General features: G+C 52.4%; 1 protein-coding gene across 5 annotated transcripts in view; it reads right to left on the reverse strand.

The window, feature by feature from the left end:
* Positions 1 to 4,106: 4,106 nt before the first annotated feature.
* Positions 4,107 to 26,349, reverse strand: part of RANBP10 (RAN binding protein 10) — an 85,664-nt gene continuing 63,421 nt past the window's right edge. For 3 of the 5 annotated variants that reach the window (XM_033219726.1, XM_033219724.1, XM_033219725.1), the window contains 11 exons: positions 25,878 to 26,045; positions 18,443 to 18,465; positions 15,575 to 15,759; positions 12,511 to 12,623; positions 10,926 to 11,034; positions 10,666 to 10,814; positions 10,266 to 10,470; positions 9,375 to 9,496; positions 8,776 to 8,921; positions 8,359 to 8,470; positions 7,304 to 7,597 (listed from right to left, as the gene is read on the reverse strand). In XM_033219726.1, coding sequence (XP_033075617.1) covers positions 7,467 to 7,597; positions 8,359 to 8,470; positions 8,776 to 8,921; positions 9,375 to 9,496; positions 10,266 to 10,470; positions 10,666 to 10,814; positions 10,926 to 11,034; positions 12,511 to 12,623; positions 15,575 to 15,759; positions 18,443 to 18,465; positions 25,878 to 26,045 — 1,463 coding nt within the window. In that variant the 3' untranslated portion in view covers positions 7,304 to 7,466. The other 2 variants (XM_033219723.1, XM_033219727.1) reach the window with 2 other exon arrangements.

A 26,349-nucleotide genomic window follows, 5' to 3' on the forward strand; every position in this document is an offset into this window, starting at 1 on the left:
AACTGCGCATGCTTGCAGGTTGGGGGCGGAGCTTAAGCAGCCTGGCTAGAAGGCTCAGGTCGTTCATTTCCGGCGGCGGAGGCGGCGGAGCGAGTAGTTTCTGAAGCTTGGCTTCTCTCCGGTCCGCTGACCGGCGTCAAGAACCAGGTTTTGGGAGCTGTGGTTAGCCTTGGTTGTCCTGGAATGAAAGACGATTTCTTGTTGGACAACGACATATCTGCAGAAGGCCAGTTCTCTCGAACTCGTCGGACTTCCTGGCTTCCTGACTCCCAGTGACTCGTTTTTCCGTTTTCTCAGGTGCCTGTCTGGGCTCCTCTTCCTCTGGATGTTTTTTGATTGTTCCTTAAATATCAGTGCTCTTCAAGACTGTGACCTCAGTCCCCTTGGCCTCTTTACTGAAGCCTATGCCCCACCAAAGTAAATAGAAGACTGTCCGCTAGAGTAAGGAAGCCGGTAGACCTTAGAATAAAACTGGCTGTGTAGGAAATGTGATTGGGGTTTGTATCTACATGGGGAGCCCCCATCCCTGCTTGTCTGACCCTCCTGCTGAGTATCAAGATCCCCACTCAGCTGGCATTAGGATGGTCTCCCAGCCATCATTCCAGAGCAGCCTGTGATGACAGAATATGTCAGCTGACCTAAGCGTGAGGCAGTTCCTACTGAGATACGCTAACTAGCAGTAGAGGTATCCCTGCTTTGAGCGGAGGAGACAGGACTCCTACCACCTGTGAGCATGGAAGGCTCCCAGAGTGATGAGAAGTTGTAACCCCTAAACCCCCCGTCTTCTAATGGTGTTTTATCCTTTCTCTCCTGGATCCTCAAGAGCCAGGCGGAAGGGAGGCAGAGTCAAAATGTGCCTGTTTGATCTGTTTCTTAGTCATTGTTCAGAGTTCCACTCTTCTTGAGTAGGATTTCTCAACAATGGCACTACTGACATTTTGGACCTGATAATTCTTTGTTGGGCAGGGGTGGGGGGAGCTGTCTGCATTGTAGGATGTTTGGCAGCATCCCTGGCTCTACCCAGTAGATGCCAGTAACACCCCAAGCCCAGTTGTGACTACCAAAAAATCTCCAGACATTGCCAAGTGTCTCCTTGGGAGCAAAATCATTCCCAGTTGAGAACCCCTAGTCTAGAGGAAAATGAGCATACTCTGGCTTTACTTATATAGAACCAGGACTTTATGCTTAATCTAAAACCCACATTTTCCCCTCTATGCTACCTCCTCCCTAAGAGCATTTTTTTTTTTTTTTTTTTGAGTTGGAGTCTCACTGTGTCACCAAGGCTGGAGTGCAGTGGCGTCATCTCGGCTCACTGCAAGCTCCGCCTCCCGAGTTCACACCATTCTCCTGCCTCAGCCTCCCGAGTAGCTGGGACTACAGGCGCCTGCCACCACACCTGGCTAATTTTTTTTTTTTTTTTGTATTTTTAGTAGAGACGGGGTTTCACCGTGGTCTGGGTCTCCTGACCTCGTGAGCCACCCACCTCGGCCTCCCAAAGTTCTGGGATTACAGGCGTGAGCCACTGCATCCAGCCCCTAAGAGCATTCTATAGAGTGATAGTCCTGTAAGATTCTACTGAGTGACACAGTCTAGTAATGTAAATTTGGAAAGTGCAGGGTTAAACAACACATTTCAACACAGGATTGTGAGCTTTTAATTAGCTGGTGGCGATCACTGTGAACATCTGTAAGACAGTTTTCCTAATTTACCAGACCACAGAAGAACCCTTTTCCTTTGGCAAACCTCCCAATTCCAGTGACTTTTAACCACTGCCTGCCCCCTTCTGTTATCTGTATTATTTTGTGGTACTGTTATCCATCCTGTCACCAACCAAAGTCTGCATTTGCTTTGTCTCTTGCTTCTCCTATTTCCGTCACATTGTTATTCATCTTGTTGTACCTCCATTTCTCTTCTAAATATTTCTCAAACCTGCCCTCTTTGCAGCCTCCTACCTGGGTTCTTTTGCTCCCATTTGTCTCCAGTACCACCTCCAGGTGGACACCAGCATGATCTACCATATCCCTCCTCTGCATAAAACCCTGATGCCTTGGGGACAGGGGAGGCAGGAGTGGGCCAGTCACACCAGTGGGCATCCTCATGGAGGAAGGATGCTCATGTGTACTGTGTGTGTCCCTGTGTGCCAAGTGCTGCTGTATATCTGCCATAATCCCCTACCTCCACGAGGCAGAAGGATTTACCATGTTTTAAGGATGGGGAAACAGTCTGGGAGGAAGAGGTTAACTTTCCATGTTAACACAGTAAACAGGGCTGTCGATGCAAGGATTTTGAACACAAGCTCTTGCTCCTCAGACAAGAGACAGGAAGCTAATTTCAATACCCGTCAGGCTGGGTGCCGTGGCTCGCGCCTGTTATACTAATACTTTGGGAGGCCAAGGCAGGAGGATTGCTTGAGACCAACAGTTTGAGACCAGCCTGGCCAACATGGTGAAACTTCTCTATAAAATATACAAAACTTAGCCAGGCATGGGGACACATACCTGTAGTTTTAGCAACTTGGGAGGCTGAGGTGGGAGGATCGCATGAGCCTGGGAGGTTGAGGTAGCATGAGCCATAATTATGCCACTGCACTCCAGCCTGGGAGACAGAGCAAGATTTTGTCTCAAAAAAAACCACCCCGAAAACAAAAACTCTCAAAAGAGGTACCCTCAGAAAACTTTCTGACTGTGCAATATTTGAGGAGAACATATTTGGAATTTTTTTTTTTTTTTTTTTTTGAGACAGGGCCTTGCTCTGTCATCCAGGCTGGAGTACAGTGGCTCAATCATGGCTCACTGCAACCTCAACCACCCAGGCTCAAGCAATCCTTCAGCCTCAGCCTCCTGAGAAGCTGGGACCACAGACACACACCAACATGTCTGGCTAATTTTTTCCATTTTTTTGTGGAGACAGGGTCTCACTATGTTGCCCAGATTGGCCTCGAATTCCTGGGGTCAAGCGATCCTCCTGCCTTGGTCTCCCAAAGTGCTGGGATTACAGGCATGAGCCACTGCACCTGGCCCTGGAATGTTTTGTTGTTGTTGAGATGGAATTTTGCTCTTGTCACCCAGGGTGGAGTGCAATGGTGCGATCTTGGCTCACTGAAACCTTTGCCTCCCAGGTTCAAGCAATTCTCCTGCCTCAGCCTCCCTAGTAGCTGGGATTACATGAGCCTGCCACCACGCCCGGCTAATTTTTGTACTTTTAGTAGAGACGGGGTTTCACCATGTTGGCTAGGCTGGTCTCAAACTCCTGACCTCAGGTGATCTGCTCGCTTCGACCTCCCAAAGTGCTGAGATTACAGGTGTGAGCCACTGCACCTGGCTCTGGAATGTATTCTTAATATCTTATTTTTGTTGGGAGAAGTTCCTGTGGCCCACCTTTATTTAGTTGAATTTTTTTTTTGAGACAGGGTCTCACTCTGTCACCCAGACTGGAGTGCAGTGGTACGATCTCAGCTGACTGCAGCCTCGACCCAGGCTGGAGTGCAGTGGTGCGACTTTGGCTCACTGCAAGCTCTGCGTCCCAGGTTCACACCATTCTCCTGCCTCAGCCTCCCGAGTAACTGGGACTACAGGCACCTGCCACCACGCCCAGCTAATTTTTTGTATTTTCAGTAGAGACAGGGTTTCACCATGTTAGCCAGGATGGTCTCGATCTCCTGACCTCGTGATCCACCCGCCTCGGCCTACCAAAGTGCTGGGATTACAGGCGTGAGCCACTGCACCTGGCCAATTTTTGTGTTTTTTGTAGAGACAGGGTTTCGTCATGTTGCCTAGGCTGTTTTCGAACTCCTGAGCTCAAGGGATCCACCTGCCTCAGCTCCCAACGTGCTAAGATTATTGGCGTGAGCCACTGCTCCCGGGTTCTTTAGGTGAATTTGCTACTTTTTCCTTGTCTAAGATGAAAGCCGTTTCAAGAGAGAACTGAGGTTTAAGTACCTGTACTCCTTGGGGTCTTATAAATACAGTTTCAAGGGTCCTTGAGGAAGGCACCTGAGGGCCTGGGCACTTGAGAGGCTGGGAAGGGCCCAAATCCTTTAGGACAGGATGTGTCACAGAAGGGGTGCCAACCTCAGTAAGACTCAAAAGAGACCAGACACACATGACTGCTCATGGATGTGTATTTTAATAAAAATAATTCTGTCAAAATACAACAGGAGTTTTTTTTTTAATCTCTCAAGTACAATTTTAATAAGATGTTTTGTGTTAGAGTTCTCTCTCCATCCTCCCACACCCACAAGTTTCATGCTAATGCCAAGTATCAACTCTCGAGGACAAAGGCAAAACCAGTGTGCACAATGTGGAGGATGTCTGTTTCAGCTGTAGTTACTAATGGAGGAAAACCCGATGCAAAGAGGCAAATGCCTGAGGCAGCCAGAGGCCACAGTCTGGCCACAGGTCTGGGTGCATGAGACTGGCAGTCTAGTAGGGCTCCACTGCCTGGCTGCCACACGGGTGCATACCTGAGTTGTGAGCAACCAAAGGAACTTTCAGCTCTGACAGTTCTCTGCCTTATCTTCTTTGTGCTTGCTTAAGGAGTGGGAAGGCGCTGGGTGGACAGGCAGTCCCCACTTCTGTCTTGTGGTATCCGTTTTCATGGCCTGCACCCAGCCACAGACCCATGTGGATGGGGATGGGGGTTCTGGCTTGCTATGAGTGCCAGTTTTTGCTCTGGAAGGAGTGACCATTTGGTGCCGCAAGGGGAAAGTGAGTAGGGAAGGCTGCTCCCCAGAGCCAGACAAACCAAGAAAGCCAGGTCTTCCTCCTGCCCCCATGAGTCAGGTCCAGCCCTTCACCAGGGCTCCCCCAGGTGCCTTTCCCACTCTAGGCTCCTGGAAGCAGGCTGGTAGGACTGGATGTGCATAAGGGGTACCTCCGGCTGGCAGGCAGGCCTGGACTCTCAGCAAGAGAGTGGGCTCAAGCAGCTTGGTTTTGGCCCTCTCCACAGCTTGTGGGGCAAAGGCTTATGTCCCAAAGGTGAGCTGCCCAACTGGGACAGAGAGCCCCTCTGGAGAGGAACAGAGTAAACAACTTGGACTCAGCTGAAACAGTGAGATAAGGCACAGAAAATGGGGAGGTGGCCATGGGTACCGAGTGCGAGCCAGGCAGACACCCAACCCCATGCAGCACACAGCTGTCCCGAGCCCTCCTGGGCCCTCCCAGCCACTCCACAACCTAAGCTCAGGCACCCATCCTCATCCCTGACACAACCCTGAAGGTAGCAGCTTCTCAGATACTGCTGGAGGGCACATCCGCCTAACCCCTCATGGGGCTTATCTGCCATTCAGTTTCAGGACTAAATAAACAGTGTTGCCCAACCCACAGGGATAAGGGATAGTCTCGGCTCGGCTACTAATTTGCTGTGTGACTTTAGCCAAGTCACTTAATCTCCTGGGTCTGTTTCCTTATCTGTAGCAGGAGAGGAATGGGGGAGATGTTCACTGAACCCCATTCCAACTGCAAAAGCCTGTGGTTTCAATTCCCAATCCTGCTAGGCTGTGATCATTTTAACAGCCGGATGTTTCCAACCTCTGGGTTTGGGAGCTAGGTAGCCCCAGGCTGTCACAAGAGATGAATTTCCTTTACGGACAGGACACCTCCTAACAGGCCATGGTCTATGGGCCTGCCAGCCCCAAGGACCAACAAAAAGCAGCAGCTATAAGATCATTTCCCAAGGCAGAATTCTGAGAGCACAGGGCCCAGGGCCCTGGCCCCATCACCAGCAGTTGGTCCAATTCAATCATTTTTCTTGTTGCCCAGCTGTGGGCCCAGTGAGGCCTGGTGAGCAATGAGTATCTCAGGCCACACCAACCATTCCCATGTCCACCAATATGGAGCAGGAGCTTGCACAGCCCAGATTCAGGCAGCTACTGAAAGTTCAACTTCTGGCCTTGCCATGGCTGACCCTACTCTTTGCATGGGCGGCTTCTGCACTCCCCTCACACTGTGAAGCACGTATGATAATTCCAGCCCGTCCTGGTGCTCCGTGTAGGCTTCCTCCCTTTCCTCCTCCAGGGCAGCCAGTCCTCTCCACAGATGGGCCACCCCAAGTCCTGGCAACCATCTCAGCCTTTCCTTTTCTGATTCCCCAATGGTAGCGGGACCATTTTTACTCCGCCAGCTGTGAGGATCTATCTGAAACAGCTGGTGGAACATTGTAAAGCTGATGGAGCCCCATCCTCTGGCCAGCAAATACTCCCAACAGTCTTTCCTAAGACTGGCTAGGGTCCAGCTGCAGGGAGCTGTCTGGTACAGTGGCAGTGAAGTCTGGCCTAGGGGATCAAGGATTCCAAACACTGCCTGGAGTAGCAGCCCAAGAACCTGCCTCCACAAGGTACTGGTTTCTCAACAGAAAGCATCCATTCTCTCAGAGCTGTGCAGAGATGGTGAAGATCCAGGCAGGAAGAAAGCAGCCCCTGTACTCAAGGGCCTCTGTCCTGGGAATGGAGTCTTCTTTCCGGCAGCCTGACACACAGAAGCTCTCAGGACGAAGGCAGGTGGTTTCCAGGCAACCAATTTAGAATAAATGTATTATTTGGCCATCTTAACAACAAGGGAAGGTAGGGTATTGAAAAGGGAGGAAAGGGGAGCAAGGCAGGCAGTGGGAGGTGGGGTAGAGTGGTAGATAGTGTGCTGGCCAAGGACCCTCTACCTCTGCTGTGTGGCCCTGGGTCAAGTTATCACTTCTCTGGACCCTTGGCCCTGTAGTTCTCTGCTCCATCCAGCTCTCAGGGGCCTAAGGACCCATAGTTCTTGGGATGCTATAAACCAACATAACCATGCCCACTAAGTGGCCCACCAAACCCTATTTGGGTTTCCTAGGCTGCAGCTCGGCCTGTGACTCAAAAAAGGGGGAGCAAAAAATAAATCACTTGGCTGAGGTGACAGAGATGATTCTTTTTTAATGAGTTGGACTCAAAGAAAACATGGTGCCTGGACAGCCTCACCCAAGAGGTGCTGGACCACTAATGCTACGATAAATACTGTCTTTTTTTTAATATATATATATTTATATATATATATATAAAATCTCATTTGTTTTTTATTTATGAAAATAATAAGCTATCACCAACTTGGATAGGCTTCATCACTAAATTAGCAGAAACCAGCTCAGCACAAACTCTCCAGAGATAAATACTGGTGGCTCAGTCAGGAGAAAAAAAATTAAAAAACCCCAACCCCTCCTCAAAACAAACCACCCCCCTTTCAAAATAGAAGGCGCTACATGAGAGTAACCAGCCAATACTGTGTCACAGGCCGCTGCACATGAAGGGGAGAGAGAGAGACTGAGGGGGTGGTGGGCAAAGAAAGGAAGGAAGGAAGGAAAGGGAGAGGGGGAAAGGCCAGGCAGGAGGAGTGGACTCTGTCCATGGCTTCCCAGTCCCTGCACCAGGTGCCTATGGAGGGCAGGGCAGCTCCAGCCCTGGGGCCAGCGGAGGGCCAGCCAGGGCCAGCCAGCACGGTCAGCTAGTGCAAGTAGTCGTCGACTCTGGCAAAGGAGCAAGAACCCAGGCCTGCTCGGGCCATGAGCCGGAGACACTCAGATGCCTGGCCCAGGGCGAGCATCAGAGGGGGCTGCTTTGGCAGGTTCTGGGACTCTGTGGAGGAAAGAAAAGGCCTGATCACTGCCCTGCCCAGGGTTTGGGCCCAGGTCAAAGTTCCCTTGGGAGTGGAAGGAGGGGGCAGTGGACAGATTCTCTTGGAACAGAGTGTTCAGTACCTCTGTGTAAGTGTGTCCCAGCCACCAGGCCATGGCGCTGAGGTCATGCCAGGAACCTGAGGTCCTTAGGCCCGTGTAGAGCACCGGGCTGGCCTGGGCCCACCGCCATGGCCTAGGACCCATCATGAACTCAGCTGGGCAGATGGAGGTCAGGGTTTAGGTTTAACCATGGGAGCCCAGGAGTCCTGAGTCACCAGAGATGGCCTATGCAGAGCTTGCTGCCCCAGTGTGGACAAACAGCTCTTACTGGGGCCGATTGGGGTGGGGGGTGGGAACCACCCAGGTAGCCATGGGTCAGCCTCTGTTTTTGTTAGATCCACTCATCTAGGCCAGGCATGGTGGCTCACACCTGTAATCCCAGCACTTTGGTGGGCTGAAGCGGGCAGATCACCTGAGGCCAGGAGTTCAAGACCAACCTGGCCAACATGGCAAAACCCCATCTCTACAAAAAATACAACTAGCCAGGCATGGTGGCATGCACCTTAGTCCCAGTGACTTAGGAGGCTGAGGCACGAAAATCGCTTAAACCCGGGAGGCGGAGGTGAAGATTGCGGTGAGCCAAGATTGTGCCACTGCACTCCATCTTGGGCTACAGAGCAGATTTTGTCTCTAATAATAATAAAAAATAGATTCACTCACCTAAAATGGCGCTGTTGAGGGCAGCACACACAGGTTCCCTCTGGATGGGGTCAAGCTGCTGGCCAACTGGGCAGCTCCAGGGGTCTGAGTATGCCAGCAGGCTGAAGGCATCCTATAGGACAGGGCATTCTTGAGAGGACTGTGGCACACACCATAGCCCGCACCACTACCTGTGGCTCCAGAGGGAGACAGGGCCCTGCATGATGCCCAGCCTGGAATGTGGGGTGTAGGGTCAAGCAGGGCTATACTCTCCCCAGAGCCTGGACATGCATGTCCAGTGGGCCCAGATGCCCCACTTCCCTCTGCAGACCTGGCTGGAGCCTACTCTTTCCTCCTGCCCCCTGGACTCTCCTGGAGCCACCCTGCCCCTAACACCAAATGAGGCCTGCTCTGCATGAGGTCTGGCTCATCCTGTACCTGCAACATCTCTGTGTGGGCCAAATTCTTGCCGTACTCCCGGCCCAACTGTTCACTCAATGCCTGCAACTCGCGGCCAAACAGAATGATCCTTTCTGTGGCAGCCTGGTTGCCCCCGCAGAGCTGCCGCCGAGGATGCCCGTCATCTGCATCCAGAATGCAGTGGAGAATACATTAGGAGAGGTGAGGAGGGAAGGCAGGACTGGGGTGGGGCAGGAAGGACTGGGAGGAACAGGTAAGGCAGCTACAGTTGAGGCATTCTTCTCTTCGTCCACCTGGCGCACAGTCTAGGGTTCAGGGAGGACTTGGAAGCTGTCCCTCTTCCCAGCCCGCACAGACGCAGGGTGCTCATTAGGGTGGCCACACTCTCGAACACACTCCAGCCTCAAACACAGGTGGTCTTGGCACAGGCCAGGGCCTTCGTACATTTGGAGCCACCTCAAGGACCCATCCACAATCGGCTAAGGAGGCAGTGGACAAGGTCTGGCTGGAGCTTCTCAAGATGCCAAAGCCTGCCTAGTCCAGCTCCTCCCAGGGGAAGAGGGCACCCAGACTGCACACTGCCCTCAAAGAATAGCACACCAGGCCGTGGCTCTCACCCATGCTGGACTCATCCGTCTGCAGGTCCTCATGCTTGTAGGCACCATTAACAATGCGCGTGGACATGCTTCCTAGCACACCGTTGGGGTAGTGCTCTGCCTCCATCTCCATCTCACTGTCGCTGTGGGGAAGGGTTGAGGTGGGAGTTGGCCCAGGGGGTGTGGTTGGAGCAGCCTGGTTGGGCCTCCTTTCAGGCTATAGCCATGGGTTGCTGTGGGTAAACCGAGGACCCCCCAGGAACATGAAAGGACAGCTCAGGCTTCCAAGTCTTTTAGCACTTGGCCCCTACTGTGACACCAGCTATCCTCAGAGGCCTGTCACCTGATTCCCACCCTTGTCCCAGTGCTGCCTCTGTGATTTTCCCCTCCCTGGCCCTCCTCTGAGTTCACACACCTCTTCTACATATTCCCCAATCTACTGACTGGGCCTCATGGCCCCCACGGGCATCTCTGTGGCCTTGGTTGGGAGCCAAACCCAGGTCAGCCTTGAGGTGTATCTGGGGATGCTGAGAGCCACCTAGAGCTCTAGCCTGCATCTTAGCTTCCCCTGCCTGCCCAACCTGGCTGTCTATAAGCCAGAGCCAGGGGAAGCTCCCTCATGATGTACCTGAGGGTTCTCACAGGCCCAGCCTCTTTGGAGGAGACCACATCCTCAGCCTGGTATCATTGGAGCCTCTGGAGAAAGCCAAGGCCAAGGGAAGTGCAGCTAAATCGTGGGGAGAACCAGAAGCCAGAGCTGACATCTGGCCCGGTGGGCCAAAAGCTAGGACTCTAGGCACAGACCTGAGATGGAGGCTGGGGGTGAAGGGCAGGGCACTCAAAGGATAGACTGCAATGGTCCCAGCTGGCATGGGGCAGAAGGCAGAGGAGGAAGCAGAGCAAGGCAGGCACCTGGTCTCCTGGTTACTGGTACTGCTGTGGGGCTGGGACTTGGTGGAGTCTGTTGAGTTGGACTCGGAGTAATTGACGGAGGATGGGGAAGAGGAGGACGAGGAGGAGGAGGACGAGGATGAGGAGCTGGGTGCAGGGTATTTACTGTGGTTCTGTTTGCTCTTGGTGGACACGACGCCATTGCTACAGCTGGGACTGTCTGCTCCTAGAAGCCAGGGGGATAGTCAGAAGAGGAGGGGCAGCTTGCTCTCAAGTGGAGCCCCAAGAATAACCACAGTGGTCCCATTTCCCTTCTCCCAAATCCAGCAGTGAGCCCGGAGCCCAGCCTAGGAAAGGGTATGTGGGGTGGCCTCTCTCCTCCACACCAGTTCTTCCCAGAGCCCTCTGGAGAGTGGCTGACCTGTGTTGTGCATGTGGGAACTACTGGGGCCATGTCGGGGGCTGAGGCTGGGGGAGCCAGGATAGCTGTCCTGGGACTTGGGGCTTCGGGAGCTCAAGCTGCGGACCTCACTGTCCGTCCCATTCACCATCTCCACAAACTGCCGGCACCTGCAGAGGGAGCGGAGCAATAATGCTCTGGTTGTGGTCCAGGCTGACGTTCCCACCACCAGCTGAGAGGGGCTGGACTCTGGGGGAACTGGGGTCATGCCCAAGACTTACTTGAGCATGAAGAGGAGGTTGGGGTTGTGCTCCAGCAGCCCTGGGTAGAAGCGCTGGGTGGTCTCGATGGCCTCGCCCACACGGCCCTCCAGCACCAGCTTCTGGATCTCTGCAGGGTGCAAGAACACAGCAGTGAGCAAGGGCTACAGACCTCTCCCACAGCCACACACCTGGGATGCTGCCAGCCTCAGGGCAGGGGCCGGCCATGATCAGATGGGCTGGCTCAGAGTGCCTCGCCAGCTTGAAATGCTCACAGGAGAGGAGGCTGGAGAAAGAACCAGACTGCCCAGCCCAACAGATCCTGGTTTCTGCCAAGCGTCAGAGTCCTCAAGAATACAGGGAAGATGGAGGGGAAACTCAGTCCAAAGGCAGGAGGGTAAATGCGGAGGCCTGTTCCTGCAAGGCACATGGTGCCAAGAACCTGAGGGCAGGGTAGGGCCCCAGTTGGGGCAGCATGATCTGGGAATGGGCACCCAGGCAGCTTGGTGGCCTGAGGGGCTCCTCTTCAGATAGACTCCTCTCTTTCCAGGCCTCACAGGGTAATGGCAATGAAATCACACTGGTTTCTGATCAGGGATGTGCCTGGTGGTCTTCAGGGGTTAGAGCATGCCCCCTGCTGGGAGAGGAGGCCATCCTCCTCATGCTGGCACCTCTGACGTTGACACCTCTCAGGCCATCAGCATCTTGCTGCTGCCTTTTTGCTCTTGCCATGGGGCCTGGTGCATCTCACTGGGAGCAACTTCAGGGTCTGAGGCTCTCATTCATAGATCCCAAGTCTGGGATCCCTTTCTGTCTGTCTGGCTGAACACAGCTTCTCTGGGAGACAGACACATGCATATACAGAAGAGACAGCAGGCTTGGAAAGGGGCAGGCAGGCACTCACAGACACGCATATCCGCATCCACTCGCCCTCACTCTCCTTTTCTCCTTCTAGCTCCTCGCTGGGCTCTTTTTCCTCTTTTCCAACACCCCTCCTTCCATGAAAGAGCCTCCAGATACACAGCATCCAGGCCAGCATCAACACTAGGAGAGCTCTGGCCAAGCGAGGACTCTAGGTTGTCAGCGAAGGGCAGGACCAGAGGTGGGGAGCAGAAAGCAGTGCCCCCACAGCAGTCATTGAACACTGGCTTTGCCCTGTCTGACCACTTCAGTCCCCTCTGTGGCTAGGAATAAGCAGAACTACTAAGGCTGAGTAAATGGTGAGAAAGGCAGAGAGTTTGGTAACAGGCAAACAGTCTTCCTGGAAGACCATGAACAGGAGGCTGAGAAGAATCCAGGATTCAGGGGGAAAGAAACAAGCAGGGAGGAAATGGAGGAATGGAACTAGCCATGCCAAGGCCTGGCCTGCGCCCAGCCTTCAGAATGTGCATTAGGGAGGCTGCTCTGAGACATCTCCATCCTGCCAACTGTCCATCAGGGCAGTGCCATCTTGAAGGTGGGACAGGAACATGGCCTTGGGCTGCAGGCTGGTCATGAGGACCAGAGCTGAATGGACTCCTGACAAGTGAACCAGGGTTGGCATGAGCCAGAGAGCAGAGTTAGGGACAGGTGAGGGAGGAAAAGGGGAAAGCAGAATAAACCTTACTTTGTCTGTTCTTTATGGATGCCTGTTCTTCCTGAATCGGGGTTTCAGTCATTCGAGCAAAAGCCGTGGCTGTAGCACAATACCCATGATGCACGAGGTAAGATGAGACCATGCTAGAAGAAAGGAAGAGCTTCAGGTGACACTCAAGAACTGCACTTCTCACTGACCACCCGACGGACTCAGGGCAGATTACCTCCCCCAGAGGTCTCCCTAAACACGTCCTGGAGGTGTAACCTCCACAGAATGAGAATAAAGGGGCTGAAACAAAATGGAAACTTCCCCCCTGGTGCCCCGTGGTCACGAAGTCAGGCTGCGGAGGGGCTGTTCACCACATCTGTGCCCACAGTTCAGAGGAGTGGCTGCCGTTTCTCTGAGACATGATGCCCACAAGTAAGTGAGTACGATAACAGAAGTACACACACAGGCACGCTCCTCACAGGTGGCTGCCTCTTTGGGAACTGCAGCAAGCCTAAGAGGCCAATGGTCTCATTGATAGCGTCCCGAAACTGCAGCCAGTCAGGTAATCTGGCAGCTTCCCAGACAAGATGCATGCCACATGCACACCTTCTACAGACACAGGAGCCCCTCTGCAGGCTGTGCCATGTACCTGACAGAAGCATTTCAGTCCCCCAGGTGAACCTGCCCTCAGCAGTTCCAGCTCTAGTGAGTGAGTGATGGGAAGCTAACTCACAACCCAGAGTTACACCATGATATGCCACAAATCAGGGGCCCAAGAAGCCAAGCGATCAGGCTGATTTTGCCAGGCAGAGATAGGCAGCAGCAGGGCCAATGGGAACAGAGTCACTGGGAAATGGTCTGGAGGAGTCTGACTCCCAGTAGCCATTTTACCCCAGCAGAAGCTGGCTGAACAGTGGTACATGTGTGTACACACATAGAGCAGAGGCTGAACCCTCAAATCTGATGTGTACAGGAGTGAACACCTTGGTGTGTGCATGTATCTGATGTCATTACTGTAACTCTAAACACAAATGTCAGGTGGAAGGCGCAGAAGTTTGGGTGTGTGTTCCCTCAGGCTTTAAGAGGTAAATGAGATAATACACATAAAGTACCTGGCAGGAAGAAGTCCATAAATAAGACTTCTTCTTATTATGAAATGATATATTACATAATATTATAGTATAAATAATAATTATCAGCTGGGCATGATGGCTCATGACTGTCATCCCAGAACTTTGGGAGGACAAGGCGAGAGGATCACTTGAGGCCAGGAGTTCAAGACCAGCCTGGCCATCATTGCAAGATCTCATCTCTACTTTAAAAATAATTATTGGCTGGGTGTAGTGGCTCTCGCCTGTAATCCCAACACTTTGGGAGACCGAGGCAGGCAAATCACTTGAGCCCAGGAGTTTGAGACCAACCTGGGCAACATGGCAAAACCCTTCCCCACAAAAAATACAAAAAATTAGCCATGCATGGTGGTGCATGCCTACAGTCCCAGCTACTCAGGAGACTGAGGTAGGGGAATTGCTTGAGCCCAGGAGGTCGATGCTGCAGTGAGCCATGACTGTGTCACTGCACTCTGCCTGGGCAATACAGTAAAATCCTGACTCAGAAAAAAGTAAAGTAAGTATAATTATTATTATTACACAATATTATTATTATAAACACAAGGGGAAATATGAAAAATTCTTTACCTACAAGAGGGTTACCTACACAAGTAAAAGAGAGGAAATCACCAGACCTTCCACTAGAGGAAGCCAGCCAAAAGGCTTGTGACAAATTTGTCTCTGTGATAACATAGCCATTATCAATATTCATTAAATGAACTTATAGAAAACCATAGTACACAAATTATATGCAGGTCTTGGCAAATGCTACATATGAACACAAACAAGCACATGGATACACACATGGAAACAGAAACACCTATGTGCTATGCCGGACATGGTAGCACATGCCTGTGATGCCAGCTACTCAGGAGGCTGAAGTGGGAGGATCACTTGAGCCCAGGAGTCCAACCTAGGCAACATAGTGCGACCCCATCTCAATATTTTTTTAAAAACCCCGGAACAAAAACACATCCATGTGCTGAGCCTAGGCCCTGAAAACTGAGAGGATCAGTTCCTCCTCTACACAGACTTGGCATCTTCACCCCTCTCCTTGCCCATCCCACCAAGCCTGCTATGGGAGTGGCACTGTCCTGGCCATCCAAGGAAGTCCTTGTCATCTGCTTTGGGGGACTGGGAATAAGAGGCAGCAATGCTGTTTTTCCTGGGGAAGGTCTGGCCACCTAGCCCCTGCCTCAGCCCATCCTTGGGGTCTGCCTCAAGGGACAAAGGCTGTACAAAGAAACCAGTGTGCACCCCAACCCCACCCCAAGGACCCTAGCACCCTGGTGCCTTTGCAGGGCAATGACCAGAGGTAGTGGAAGCCTAGCTGTCCCCCATGCCCATGTGCCCATCCTTGGGAGCCAAGCTAATACCCACCTCCTGGCAGAGTGGGTACTTGTCACTGCCTCACTCAGGCTTGCAGATGGCAAGTGCAAGAGAAACCCAAAGCTGGCCTCCCTTGGGAGTTCAGTGACACTGGCTTCCAGGACAGTCTGGGAATTAATCAGCCAAGGAGCTAGCTTAGCTGGTCCTAGGGAGGACTCCCTTCCCTCCACCCCTGCTACAGACGAATGAGACTCAGCTGGATGCTGGGCCCTGTGAGGTGGCCTCAGGCCAGAGTCACCGCATCATGGATACTCCCTATGGTAGAAAAAGGGTCCACAGAGGAAGAGACCACAGGGCATCCTCTGCAAAACCCTCAGCAAAATGACCTGGTGAAGGAAAACAGCCCTGCTGGTGATCTCATATACAGCAGCCTCCAATCTGGCTGAGAGGCAAAGGTTTAATTAGGAGTAGCCCGGAGAACTTGGCGGGAACTGTCCATCTGACGAGAGAGAAGCAGGAGAGCTGCAGGCTGAATCGCCCTGGGAATGTTTCCCAGAAAGGATCCACCCGCTGGAATTTGTAAGAACAGCTTGTAGCCCTACAGGGGCCTAGAGTGAAGTGGGCTGGGGTGGGGTGGGGGTGGGTAAGGGCGGGAGCAGGGCACTCACTTCTGCAGCACTGCCTGCCACTCGCCAAGCCGAGCACTGATGGGGAAGCAGTGGACCGTGCCCTGGACCTTGGCACGCCACTCCCGCATGTAGTCCTCAATGTCAAACAGGAAGGGCTGCTGACCAAAGTTGGCGTCCACAATCTCCCCAGGTGTCTGCAGGCCTACGGTGGGGTAGAGGTTGGCCTGAGGAGGAGAATGAAATGTCAGTCAGGCCGTGAGGGCAGTGGGGTGGTAAGGCCTCACCTCACCTCCATGGCTGCTGCCGGCCCATGCTCGGGCTGGAAGAGTTGCAGCAAGGCTGGAGGAGGCAGGGCAGAGCCACCTCTGTCCACCTCCCTAGCAGAGACATTATGCCCCAAAGCTTGAGGGAAGAAAGCAAAAGAAAAGCAAGCAAGGCACATCATGGAGAGTGTCCTGCCCTGCATCAGAGGCCATTGTGTCCTCAAGGCCCAAGAACCCTTTCTGGAACTCAGTCAAGGCATACAGAAATGGGCTGGGCTCCAAGACCCTGCAGACATGCCCGTGAAGGTCTGCTGCAATAGTGGATCATGGTTCCTCTTGGAAAGTTCCAGGGCCAAGGATCTCTCTGCTGCAAAAAAACAGACACATGAGGCTGGGCACGGTGGCTCATGCCTGTAATCCCAGCACCTTGGGAGGCCAATTTAGGAGGATTGCTTGAGCCCAGGTTTTCGAGACCAGCTTGGGCAACGAAGTGAGACCCTATCTCTACAAAAAATAAAAAAATAAAAAATAGCCAGGTGTGGTGGTGTGCACCTGTGATCCCAGCTACTCGGGAGGCTAAGGTGGAAGATGGCTTGAGTCCAGGAAATTGAGGCTGCAGTGAGCTGCGATTCTGCCACTGCAACCCAGTCTTGGTGTCAAGAGTGAGTCCCTGCCTCAAAAAAAAAAAAAAAAAAAAAAGATACACGATGGGGTAGGCAGAGATGGGATGACACAGGAAAGGAGGGAGGAGGGGAGCATGGCAAAAGGGAACCAGTGGTCTAGACCCCTGGTGCTGGCAAAGGGTAAAGAGAAGCTACCCTTCCTGTTAGAGGCTCGCTAAGAGGAGGATCTTCTGGCCAGTAGGGTGTAGGGCTCCCTGCTTTCCACCTAGCCTCTGCCATGACTGGCTTTTGTCCGGTCCCTCCCTCACTTGATGGTTCCTGGGGCTCCCCGCTGCTACTATCCAGAGCCTCGCTAGCCTCCTCCCCACTGTCACTGCAGATGGTCTTCTCAGGGCCCTCAGTCCACTCTTCATCCCGTGCTCAGGCCATGTTCCTTCCTGAGTACCATGCACTTTTTTTCTTTGAGATGGAGTTTCGCTCTCGTTGCCCAGGCTGGAGTGCAATGGCGCAATTTCAGCTCACTGCAACCTCCACCTCCTGGGTTCAAGCGATTCTCCTGCCTCAGTCTCCTGAGTAGCTGAGATTTACAGGCATGCACCACCATGCCCGGCTAATTTTGTATTTTTAGTAGAGACAGGGTTTCTCCATGTTGGTCAGGCTGGTCTTGAACTCCCGACCTCAGGTGATCTGCCCACCTTGGCCTCCTAAAGTGCTGGGATCACAGGCGTGAGCCAGCGCACCCAGCTAACCATGCATTTTTGTATCTGCACAAGGTGTGGGACCTTTTCCTGTATGATGGCTTCAGCCCACCATGGGCTCTGCACACAGAGGACCTCTCGCTTCCTTTCTTTCCCCTACCATCCGCCACACCACAGGCAAGGCCCACCTCCTCCAGCAAGCCTTCCCTGACCGTCACTGCCCACAATGGCATCCCCCATACCTTCTTGCATGTGGATGCATACTGGCCATGCTCATGCCTGGTCATTTCATGTCACATCCCCATAACTAGACTCTTCCCTAGTCAGGGTCAGCATTCTCCACCTGAATCTGTTCTCTTTGCCTAGGACCACAGCCCCTCTCTGGGGCTTCCAGGTAGGAGGGAAAGATTCTGAGCCATAGACTGGAGGTTCTAACAGGACCCTGGGTGCTATGGTCTGGGCTTCAGAGGCCCATAAGATCACAAAGGCATTTCCTGGGGCATCACTGGGGTGTCTGGGATCCCAAAGCAGCCACCAAAGTCAGCAATCCTTTCTTCCTTCCAGAACCCAGCCAGAACCAGGCCAGGCTCCCAGCATCCTGGGTGGAGGCACTGCATGTGATTAGGCCTGTGATGACTCATAATAAAGAGGTACTGGGGTACAGGTACGGGATGGCTGGAGCCAGGCCAGGCTCCCAGCATCCTGGGTGGAGGCACTGCATGTGATTAGGCCTGTGATGACTCATAATAAAGAGGTACTGGGGTACAGGTACGGGATGGCTGGAGGTGAGGATACACCCTGAACTAAGCAAGCAGAAAACCCCATCCTTTTATAAGAAGAGAAGACCCCACAAAGCTCACCTCTCTGGCTTGAGGGTGCCCTAGGTAGTAGCAGATGAGTTCCCCTAGGACACCGGCTTTCCTCAGGGATCTCTGATGGGTATGTACAGGGACTGGGTTCCCTCACAGTTCAGGAATAATTCCCTACACTCTGCACCCCAGGTGACACAGAGCTGGCTTAGACCAGCTGAGCCATGGAGCTATCTTCATTCCACCACCCTAACCCCCCCAGGCCCACAGCTGCCTCTGGAAATGCCACAAATTACTGTCACCTGCTAAGAGTCGTAGGCAGACCAGACCTTGCTGCTGGAGAGAGAGGAAGGCCAGCAAGTGCCCCTCCTGGTACCCTCAAGCTGACAGCATGGCACACATCCCTGGTTGGGGAAAGAACCAGACTCCACACCCTGCACTTGCAGGTACCACCATGCCCACCCCGGTCAGCCCCCAGAAGCCCAGGAGGGGAAGACCCAATAGTAGTACTCACCGGGAGGTCTGTGAAGGCTATACCTGTGGGGGGAAAGGGACAGTCATCAGGGCCAGCCCCTGGGGCTGCTCTGCCTCTGCACCCCATAGGGGAGCCAGTGCTAGGGCCGGGTATCGTTTTTTTTGGTTTGTTGTTGTTGTTGTTGTTGTTGTTTTGAGACAGAGCCTCCCTCTGTAGCCCAGGCTGGAGTGCAGTAGTGCGATCTTGGCTCACTGCAACCTCTGCCTCCTGGTTCAAGCGATTCTCCTGCCTCAGCCTCTTGAGTAGCTGAGATTACAGGTGCCCACCACCACACCCATATTGTATTTTTAGTAGAGACAGCGTTTCATCATGTTGGCCAGGCTGGTCTTGAACCCCTGACCTCAAGTGATCTGCCCGCCTCAGCCTCCCAAAGCGCTGGGATTACAGGCGTGAGCTACTGTGTCTGGCTGGGCAGTTTTTTTTTTGTTTTTTTTTTTTTGAAACGGAGTCTCACTCTGTTGCCCAGGCTGGAGTGCAGTGGCCAGATCTCAGCTCACTGCAAGCTCCGCCTCCTGGGTTCACGCCATTCTCCTGCCTCAGCCTCCCGAGTAGCTGGGACTACAGGCGCCCGCCACCTCGCTCGGCTAGTTTTTTTTTGTATTTTTTAGTAGAGACGGGATTTCACCGTGTTAGCCCGGATGGTCTCGATCTCCTGACCTCGTGATCCGCCCATCTCGGCCTCTCAAAGTGCTGGGATTACAGGCTTGAGCCACCGCGCCCGGCCTTTTTTTTTTTTTTTTTGAGATGGAGTCTTGCTCTGTTGCCCAGGCTGGAATGCAGTGGCGAGATCTCGGCTCACTGCAAGCTCTGCCTCTCAGGTTCACACCATTCTCCTGCCTCAGCCTCCGAGTAGCTGGGAATACAAGTACCTGCCACTACGCTGGGCTAATTTTTTTGTATTTTTAGTAGAGACAGGGTTTCACCATGTTAGCCAGGATGGTCTCGATCTCCTGACCTCATGATCCACCCACCTTGGCCTTCCAAAGTACTGGGATTATAGGCGTGAGCCACTGAGCCCGGCCCGGGTTAAGTAGTTTTAATTAGACCATGACCTTCTCTTCACTGGCGGCCTGGCCACAAGTGAAATCAGATGCTTAGGTAGGTGCACAGCTCTTCCACCCTCAAAGAAAGCCTGCTAAGGGGAACTAAATTCAAAAGATCTATCCCCTGCGGCCCTTCAGAAGGCCTGATTCTTCTCTTGATTCGACACATATTTATGGAAACCTATTGTGCATGCCAGATCCTTTTTTGGAAACAGGGTCTCACTCTGTCGCCCAGGCTAGAGTGCAGTAGCACAATCTTGGCTCACTTCAACCTCTGCTTCCCGAGTTCAAGCAATTCTCCTGCCTCAGCCTCCCCAGTAGCTGGGACTACAGGCACATACCACCACGCCCGGCTAATACATATTTTTGTATTTTTGGTAGAGATAGGGTTTTACCATGTTGGCCAGGCTGGTCTTGAATTCCTGACCTCAAGTGATCTGCCCGCCTCAGTCTCCCAAAGTGCTGGGATTACAGGCGTGAGCCACCACGCCTCGCCCCTTTTCCATCCATTACTTCGTCTGATCCTCATACCAACTTTGGGAAGCAGGCTTATCCCATTTTACAAAGGAGAAAAGCCTTAGAGGTTCGACAACTTGCCAGTAGTCATAAAGCTAGCAAAAGTGGTGGGGCTGGATTCCTTCCTAGTCCGATGCCCCAATGTCATCTCTAAGCTGGCAGAGAAGCGGAAACAGGGAGGCTGGCAGCTGCCTATCTCCAGACCATACGCAGTCAGAGTCCTCAGAGGTTCCAAGCTGGCAAAGCGCAGGTTAACAATGGCCTGTGTGGGAGGATCTCTTGAGAACAGGAGTTCAAGACCAGCATGGGCAACACAGCGAGGCTCCATCTCTACAAAATATATAAAATTAGCTGTGGTCCCAGGGACTTGGGAGGCTGAGGCAGGAGGACCACTTGAGCCCTGCAGGTTGAGGCTGCAGTGAGCTAGTATGATTGTGCCACTGGGTTCCAGCTTGGGTGACAGAGCAAGACCCCATCCCAAAAAAACAAAAACAAAAAAATAGCTTGTCAAAAACCCTCCTGCCAAGAGAAGTGGCTGCATTTCTAGCGACCTCAGCTCTGAATTGGAAGTGAGAGGAGAGGGAAGTGGGACCCCAACTATATAAGCAGACCACCAGAGCACCCATGTTATTCACATTGAGAAATGACTCAGGACCAGCGGAGGTTCTCCCAAGGACTAAAAACCCTTTCATTTTTTAGATAAAGTCTTTTTTTTTTTTTTTTTTTTGAGACGGAGTCTAGTTCTGTCTCCCAGGCTGGAATGCAGTGGCGCGATCTCAGCTCACTGCAAGCTCTGCCTCCCAGGTTCACGCCATTCTCCTGCCTTAGCCTCCCAAGTAGCTGGGACTACAGGTGTCTGCCACCATGCCCGGCTACGTTTTTTTTGTATTTTTAGTGGATACAGGGTTTCACCGTGTTAGCCAGGATGGTCTTGCTCTCCTGACCTCGTGATCCGTCTGTCTCGGCTTCCCAAAGTGTTGGGATTACAGGCGTGAGCCACCGCACCCGGCCAGGTTCACGCCATTCTCCTGTCTCAGCCTCCCGAGTAGCTGGGACTACAGGATCCTGTCACTACGCCTGGCAATTTTTTTGTTTTTGTTTTTTTTTTTTCTGAGACGGAGTCTCGCTCTGTCACCCACGCTGGAGTGCTGTGGCCGGATCTCAGCTCACTGCAAGCTCCGTCTCCCGGGTTCACGCCATTCTCCTGTCTCAGCCTCCCGGGTAGCTGGGACTACAGGTGCCGCCACCTTGCCCGGCTAGTTTTTTGTAGTTTTTAGTAGAGACGGGGTTTCACCGTGTTAGCCAGGATGGTCTCGATCTCGTGTCCTCGTGATCCGCCCGTCTCGGCCTCCCAAAGTGCTGGGATTACAGGCTTGAGCCACCGCGCCCGGCCAATTTTTTTTTGTATTTTTAGTAGAGACGGGGTTTCACCGTGTTAGCCAGGATGGTCTCGATCTCGTGTCCTCGTGATCCGCCCGTCTCGGCCTCCCAAAGTGCTGGGATTACAGGCTTGAGCCACCGCGCCCGGCCAATTTTTTTTTGTATTTTTAGTAGAGACGGGGTTTCACCGTGTTAGCCAGGATGGTCTCGATCTCCTGACCTCATTATCCGCCCATCTCGGCCTCCCAAAGTGCTGGGATTACAGGCGTGAGCCACCGCGCCCAGCCCTAGATAAAGTCTTACATCTCCCAGAAGCTCCTGAGCTTTTGGCCTCAGAGGTTTTCAAACTGCTGATTCCTTAGAGATCTCCAGTCTGCTACTCCAACCCCTACCCAGAAAAGAAATTGAAGCCCTGCAAAATAGAACAGGTGAGGATCTAACAACAGGTCTCCCAGAAACCTGGCCGGAATCATGTCAGCCAGTGCATACCACATGCTTCCTCTCTGCTGGGCACTGGACTGAGTGTCTTATAAGGCACCATTCAATCCTTAGAACAACCTTGGAAGATGTATACTGCCTCTGACACTAGGTCACATATGAAAAAACCAAGGTGCAGAGAGATGGTTTATATTCTTTGTTTGGCTATTTTGTTTGCTTCTCACTGAGGGATGCTCATAAGCCACATGGTCTGCCTGTCTGAGGCCACTTCTGGGCCCCACATGCACAGTCGGCATGACTCTGGCATGCTGGCAGGACTGAATCTGGAAATCTCTCTACCCAGGAGGAGACCCCAACGTCCACCCTCCAGGTCTGCCCAGGAGCTGCCCTCATGGTTCTCAGCATGGCCAGGATATTGCTTACTCCAGGGCTCATGGAGGAGTCCCAAGAAGCCTGGAAAAAGGGAGTCCAAGCTCCATAAGTTTATGCAGTGTGAACTTTGGCGAGTATCCCAACCTCTCTGAGCTCATCTGAAAAAAAGAGATAATATCGATATCTCGACTTCAAGGAAAAAGGGAGAAAATGAGACATTCTGTGAAAGCTACTTTATGAACTCTGAGGTCTAGATATAAGTCAGCTGCAGTAATGCCACAGGGTGAGGCAACTGCCACACTTTTGGTCAGGGGATGACTTACCTAGGCTTGCCCAACTCTGCCTCTCAATGGCACCCAGGAAGGATAAGGCCTTGAGGTGCTTCCAGGAGAATGAGGAAAGACGCTACTCCACCCACTACTGCACTAGACAAGGGCAACATTGCTCCTCCAGCCTGCAACGTCACTTTGATGGCAAGATCTGAGTTGGCCCACGGAAAAAGGTTCAGGCAAAGATCCAGAATGCAAATAGGATAGCCAAACTTGCTGATAAGGAGTACCCTGAGTCAAACAGACATAGGTCAGGGACCACTGAGGCTGAGAACATGAAGACCTTGTGGGAAAGCACAGAGCTGTGTGGAAATGACTCTGTGAGCACATGGACCGCTTGCAAATGAGACATCAGTCCATATCTCCGTTCATTCATTCCTTCATCCTTCTACCAAGTGTTTGCTGTCACAAGACTAGAGAAACAGCTGCAGAGCCTGGCCCTCAGATTCCAGCAAGAGAGACAGCATATGACTAACAATTACGCAGATAACTGACCAATAGTACATAGGGCAAGGGCTGTTGACAGAGGAAAGGAGCAGGGAGGCCAGAGGCAGGAGACATCACTCCGCTGCTGTAAAGTGGGGAAGGGTTCGATTCTGAAGCACATTATTGATAGGATGGCTTGGGAAAAGGAAACAGGGACAGTAGAAGATTCACCACGCATTCTGTCACTCCAACTTCACTGCTTTCCCATTACATTTTGTGATCTAAAAATGCAGGGGACAGGCCATATCCCATTTTCAGTAAGGTTTCAATAATATCCATGTGGAAAAAATGGAAAAATATGAGCTTCAGGAACTGTTTTTTTTTTTTTTTTAATAGGGACCAGATCTCACCACTTGCCCAGACTCATCTCGAACTCCTGGGCTCAAGCGATCTGCCCACCTCGGCCTTTACAAAGTGCTGGGAATACAGGCGTAAGCCACTGCGCTCGACCAACTTAGTTATTCTTTTTTTTTTTTTTTTTTTTTGAGACGGAGTCTCGCTCTGTCACCTAGGCTGGAGTGCAGTGGCGCGATCTCGGCTCACTGCAAGCTCTGCCTCCCGAGCCCACGCCATTCTCCTGCCTCAGCCTCCGGAGTAGCTGGGACCACAGGTGCCTGCCACCGCGCCCGACTAATTGTTTGTATTTTTAGTAGAGACGGGTTTCACCGTGTTAGTCAGGATGGTCTCGATCTCCTGACCTTGTGATCCACCCGCCTTGGCCTCCCAAAGTGCTGGGATTACAGGCGTGAGCCACCGAGCCTGGCCAACTTAGTTATTCTTAAATGGTTGACGTCTCCCGGGACAAGCTCCACTGTACACTGAAGGGCTCAAATCTTAACCTTCTCTTCTTCCTATATTTTTTAACAATATCTTCATGAAAACATAAACACAAACAACAAATTTTAGATTAATACAACACTGAAAAGGATATCAAATATTTGAGATAGAACAAGTAAGAACATAGAAAGTGTTGACAGGCTGGAAAAAAAGTCAAAATACTACTAGATGAAGTTTAATGACAGGATGTATGAAGTCTTGGATGGGGGTCTATAAAAAGCATCCACTAAGGAGATGGGTTTCTAAAAACAGCCGAAGGGTTTGAGGTGACATTAAAGTGGCCATCTGCTCTCTATGGGACCTTGGGACTTGACTGACAAAGAGCTCATGGCCCTTTGGTGGTCCTGGTGCACATGAAGGGCCTGGAGGAGACAGATGTAGGTACAAGGGAACAGCAGAATCTACCCCCATCCATGAGCAAAATGTGGGCAAGCTGGAGGGATGTGAGGAAGGCAGCTATACAAGGGGGCAGGTGAAGGGGAGCTTGCATATAGGGTGAGAGCCCACAATAGTGGCCCCTGGGACTTTGATAGCAGAACCCAGAACCAAGAAATAGCTGGAGTCAGAGTGCAGAGTGGAGAGTGAAGAGCTGTCTTGAGGCCCTAGCCCACCCTCTACCCGCTAGCTCCTCACCAGCTGGTCACTAGCAACTGCAGCCAGGTGGTCATCAATTTCAGAGGAGGGTTTCTCTGATGTGCACCTAGATCAGCTCAGTAGTGTCTGTGCTATGTTCTCAGCTGCCTAGCTACCAAGGCTTTCCTGCCAACTCTTAGCTGGGGCATCCAGTTGCCCTATTGAGGAATGCTGGCTCCTAGGCATGCAGCCCCAGCCATCAGCAATCCAATTCCCACTCAGGTGCCCTGATTCTAGCTGCGCTCATCTCCTGGAGAAGTCATAGAGGGGATGTGGAGAGTTGCAGCCACTTTTTTACTGACCCTCAAGCCAAGGGAAATGGGACTTTTAGGAGTTGGGTTCCAAGTAAAATGCCCAACTCCCTTTCCTGGCAGAGCTGCTGGCAGCTGGGCTGGTAGAGTTCTGCCAGTCCTCTCCTCACTATACCATTCCATTCGGGAGAACTAGGGTGTGTAGACTGGAGACCTCTGCAAACCCAGGCAGGCAGACCAGGCAGTTAGTCACCACCTCAGGGCTAATGTGGTCAAATACCAGTTAGCACCCAGTAGGCAAGGCATCAGAATAGTCAAAGTCTCTTCCTCTCAAGCCCTAATCCTAAATGTCTACGTATGTACAGGAATGCTCCTCCCAGGGATCCCACAGGCCCCATCCTCTTCCACTGATTGCAATTTCTCCTGGGTTTCTTCTCCTGGTTAACAGTAATACTAATCCAGCCATTTTTCCACCTTTCCTTCTTGCAAGTGCACCCCATCTGTCACCAAGCCCTGCAGGGCCACACTTGGGCCTTTGTCCTGCATCCATCCCTACTGCCTTACCTCAGGCTATCTGCCTCTTCCCCTGGTCTTTACTCTGGTCCATCCTTCACGGTTTCACCAGAAGCCTTTTTCAATGTAACTGCCCCGGCTGCTGCCCATTCACCAAGAACAGACCAGAGGTCTGGCCCTATCTGACTCCAGCCTGTCTGTTTACCTCCTGGACTAGTGCTACCCTCACTGCTGCTCCACAGCAACAAGCACCAAAGTCTGTGCCAAGTCACAGGCACGCAAACCATCACCACACAACCTATGCGAGAGTTCCCCAAACTTCTCATCAGATGCCAAACCTTGCTCCATCAAGTGCCACCAAAGCCAAGATCACGACCAGGATACTACTGCACTCTCAGCATCCTCCCCGGGCTGGATAAATGCAGCTGACCGGCTGGATGAACAAAGGCGTGCCCCTGCTACCCTCTATTCACCTGAAAGGGCTCCAATGCCTGGAAATGGTGCGGTACCCCAGAGCTCAGCAGAGGCGACACTGCCTTGAGCACTTGCCCCTGAGCCTCTCACCAACCAAAGTGGCTCCACAGAGCAGAGCCTCCAAGGTCCCTCATGCACACACCAAGGCTGTGGCCATTCTTGGTGTAGAAGCAGGTGCCGTTGATGAGGTTGACGCAGCAGCCGATCACGTCTCCTGTGGTGAATGTGGGACCATAGGGCTGGCCAGTCCCCGAGGAGCAGAAAGAATGCCCATCATCACCATGGTAACCATAGGAATGTTTGTCCCAACCTGTAGGGGAAGAGAGCAGCAGTAACTGAGTAGGTACTTGAGGGAGGAACAAGACAGTCACAGAAGCCCACCCAGGTCTCTCAGCCTCTCCTCAGCCTGCCCCACCTCTGTCAGCACTCTTGGCTTCTAACAGAGCCACCAGTAGACAGAGTCTGGCTGTGAGTCCAGCACGTGACCACCCAAGTAGCTGATGCAGCCCCACAGAGGAATGATCCCACGCTGTGGTTAACAGGATCAGTGACCCGGAAGGAACACACGAGAGGGTGGCACAGCAAGGAGGTGGTCAGGGGAAGCCTTGTGAAGG

The sequence above is a fragment of the Trachypithecus francoisi genome, unplaced genomic scaffold (assembly GCF_009764315.1).
Source record: "Trachypithecus francoisi isolate TF-2019V2 unplaced genomic scaffold, Tfra_2.0 Lachesis_group10, whole genome shotgun sequence".
In the NCBI taxonomy this organism is placed as follows: domain Eukaryota; kingdom Metazoa; phylum Chordata; class Mammalia; order Primates; family Cercopithecidae; genus Trachypithecus; species Trachypithecus francoisi.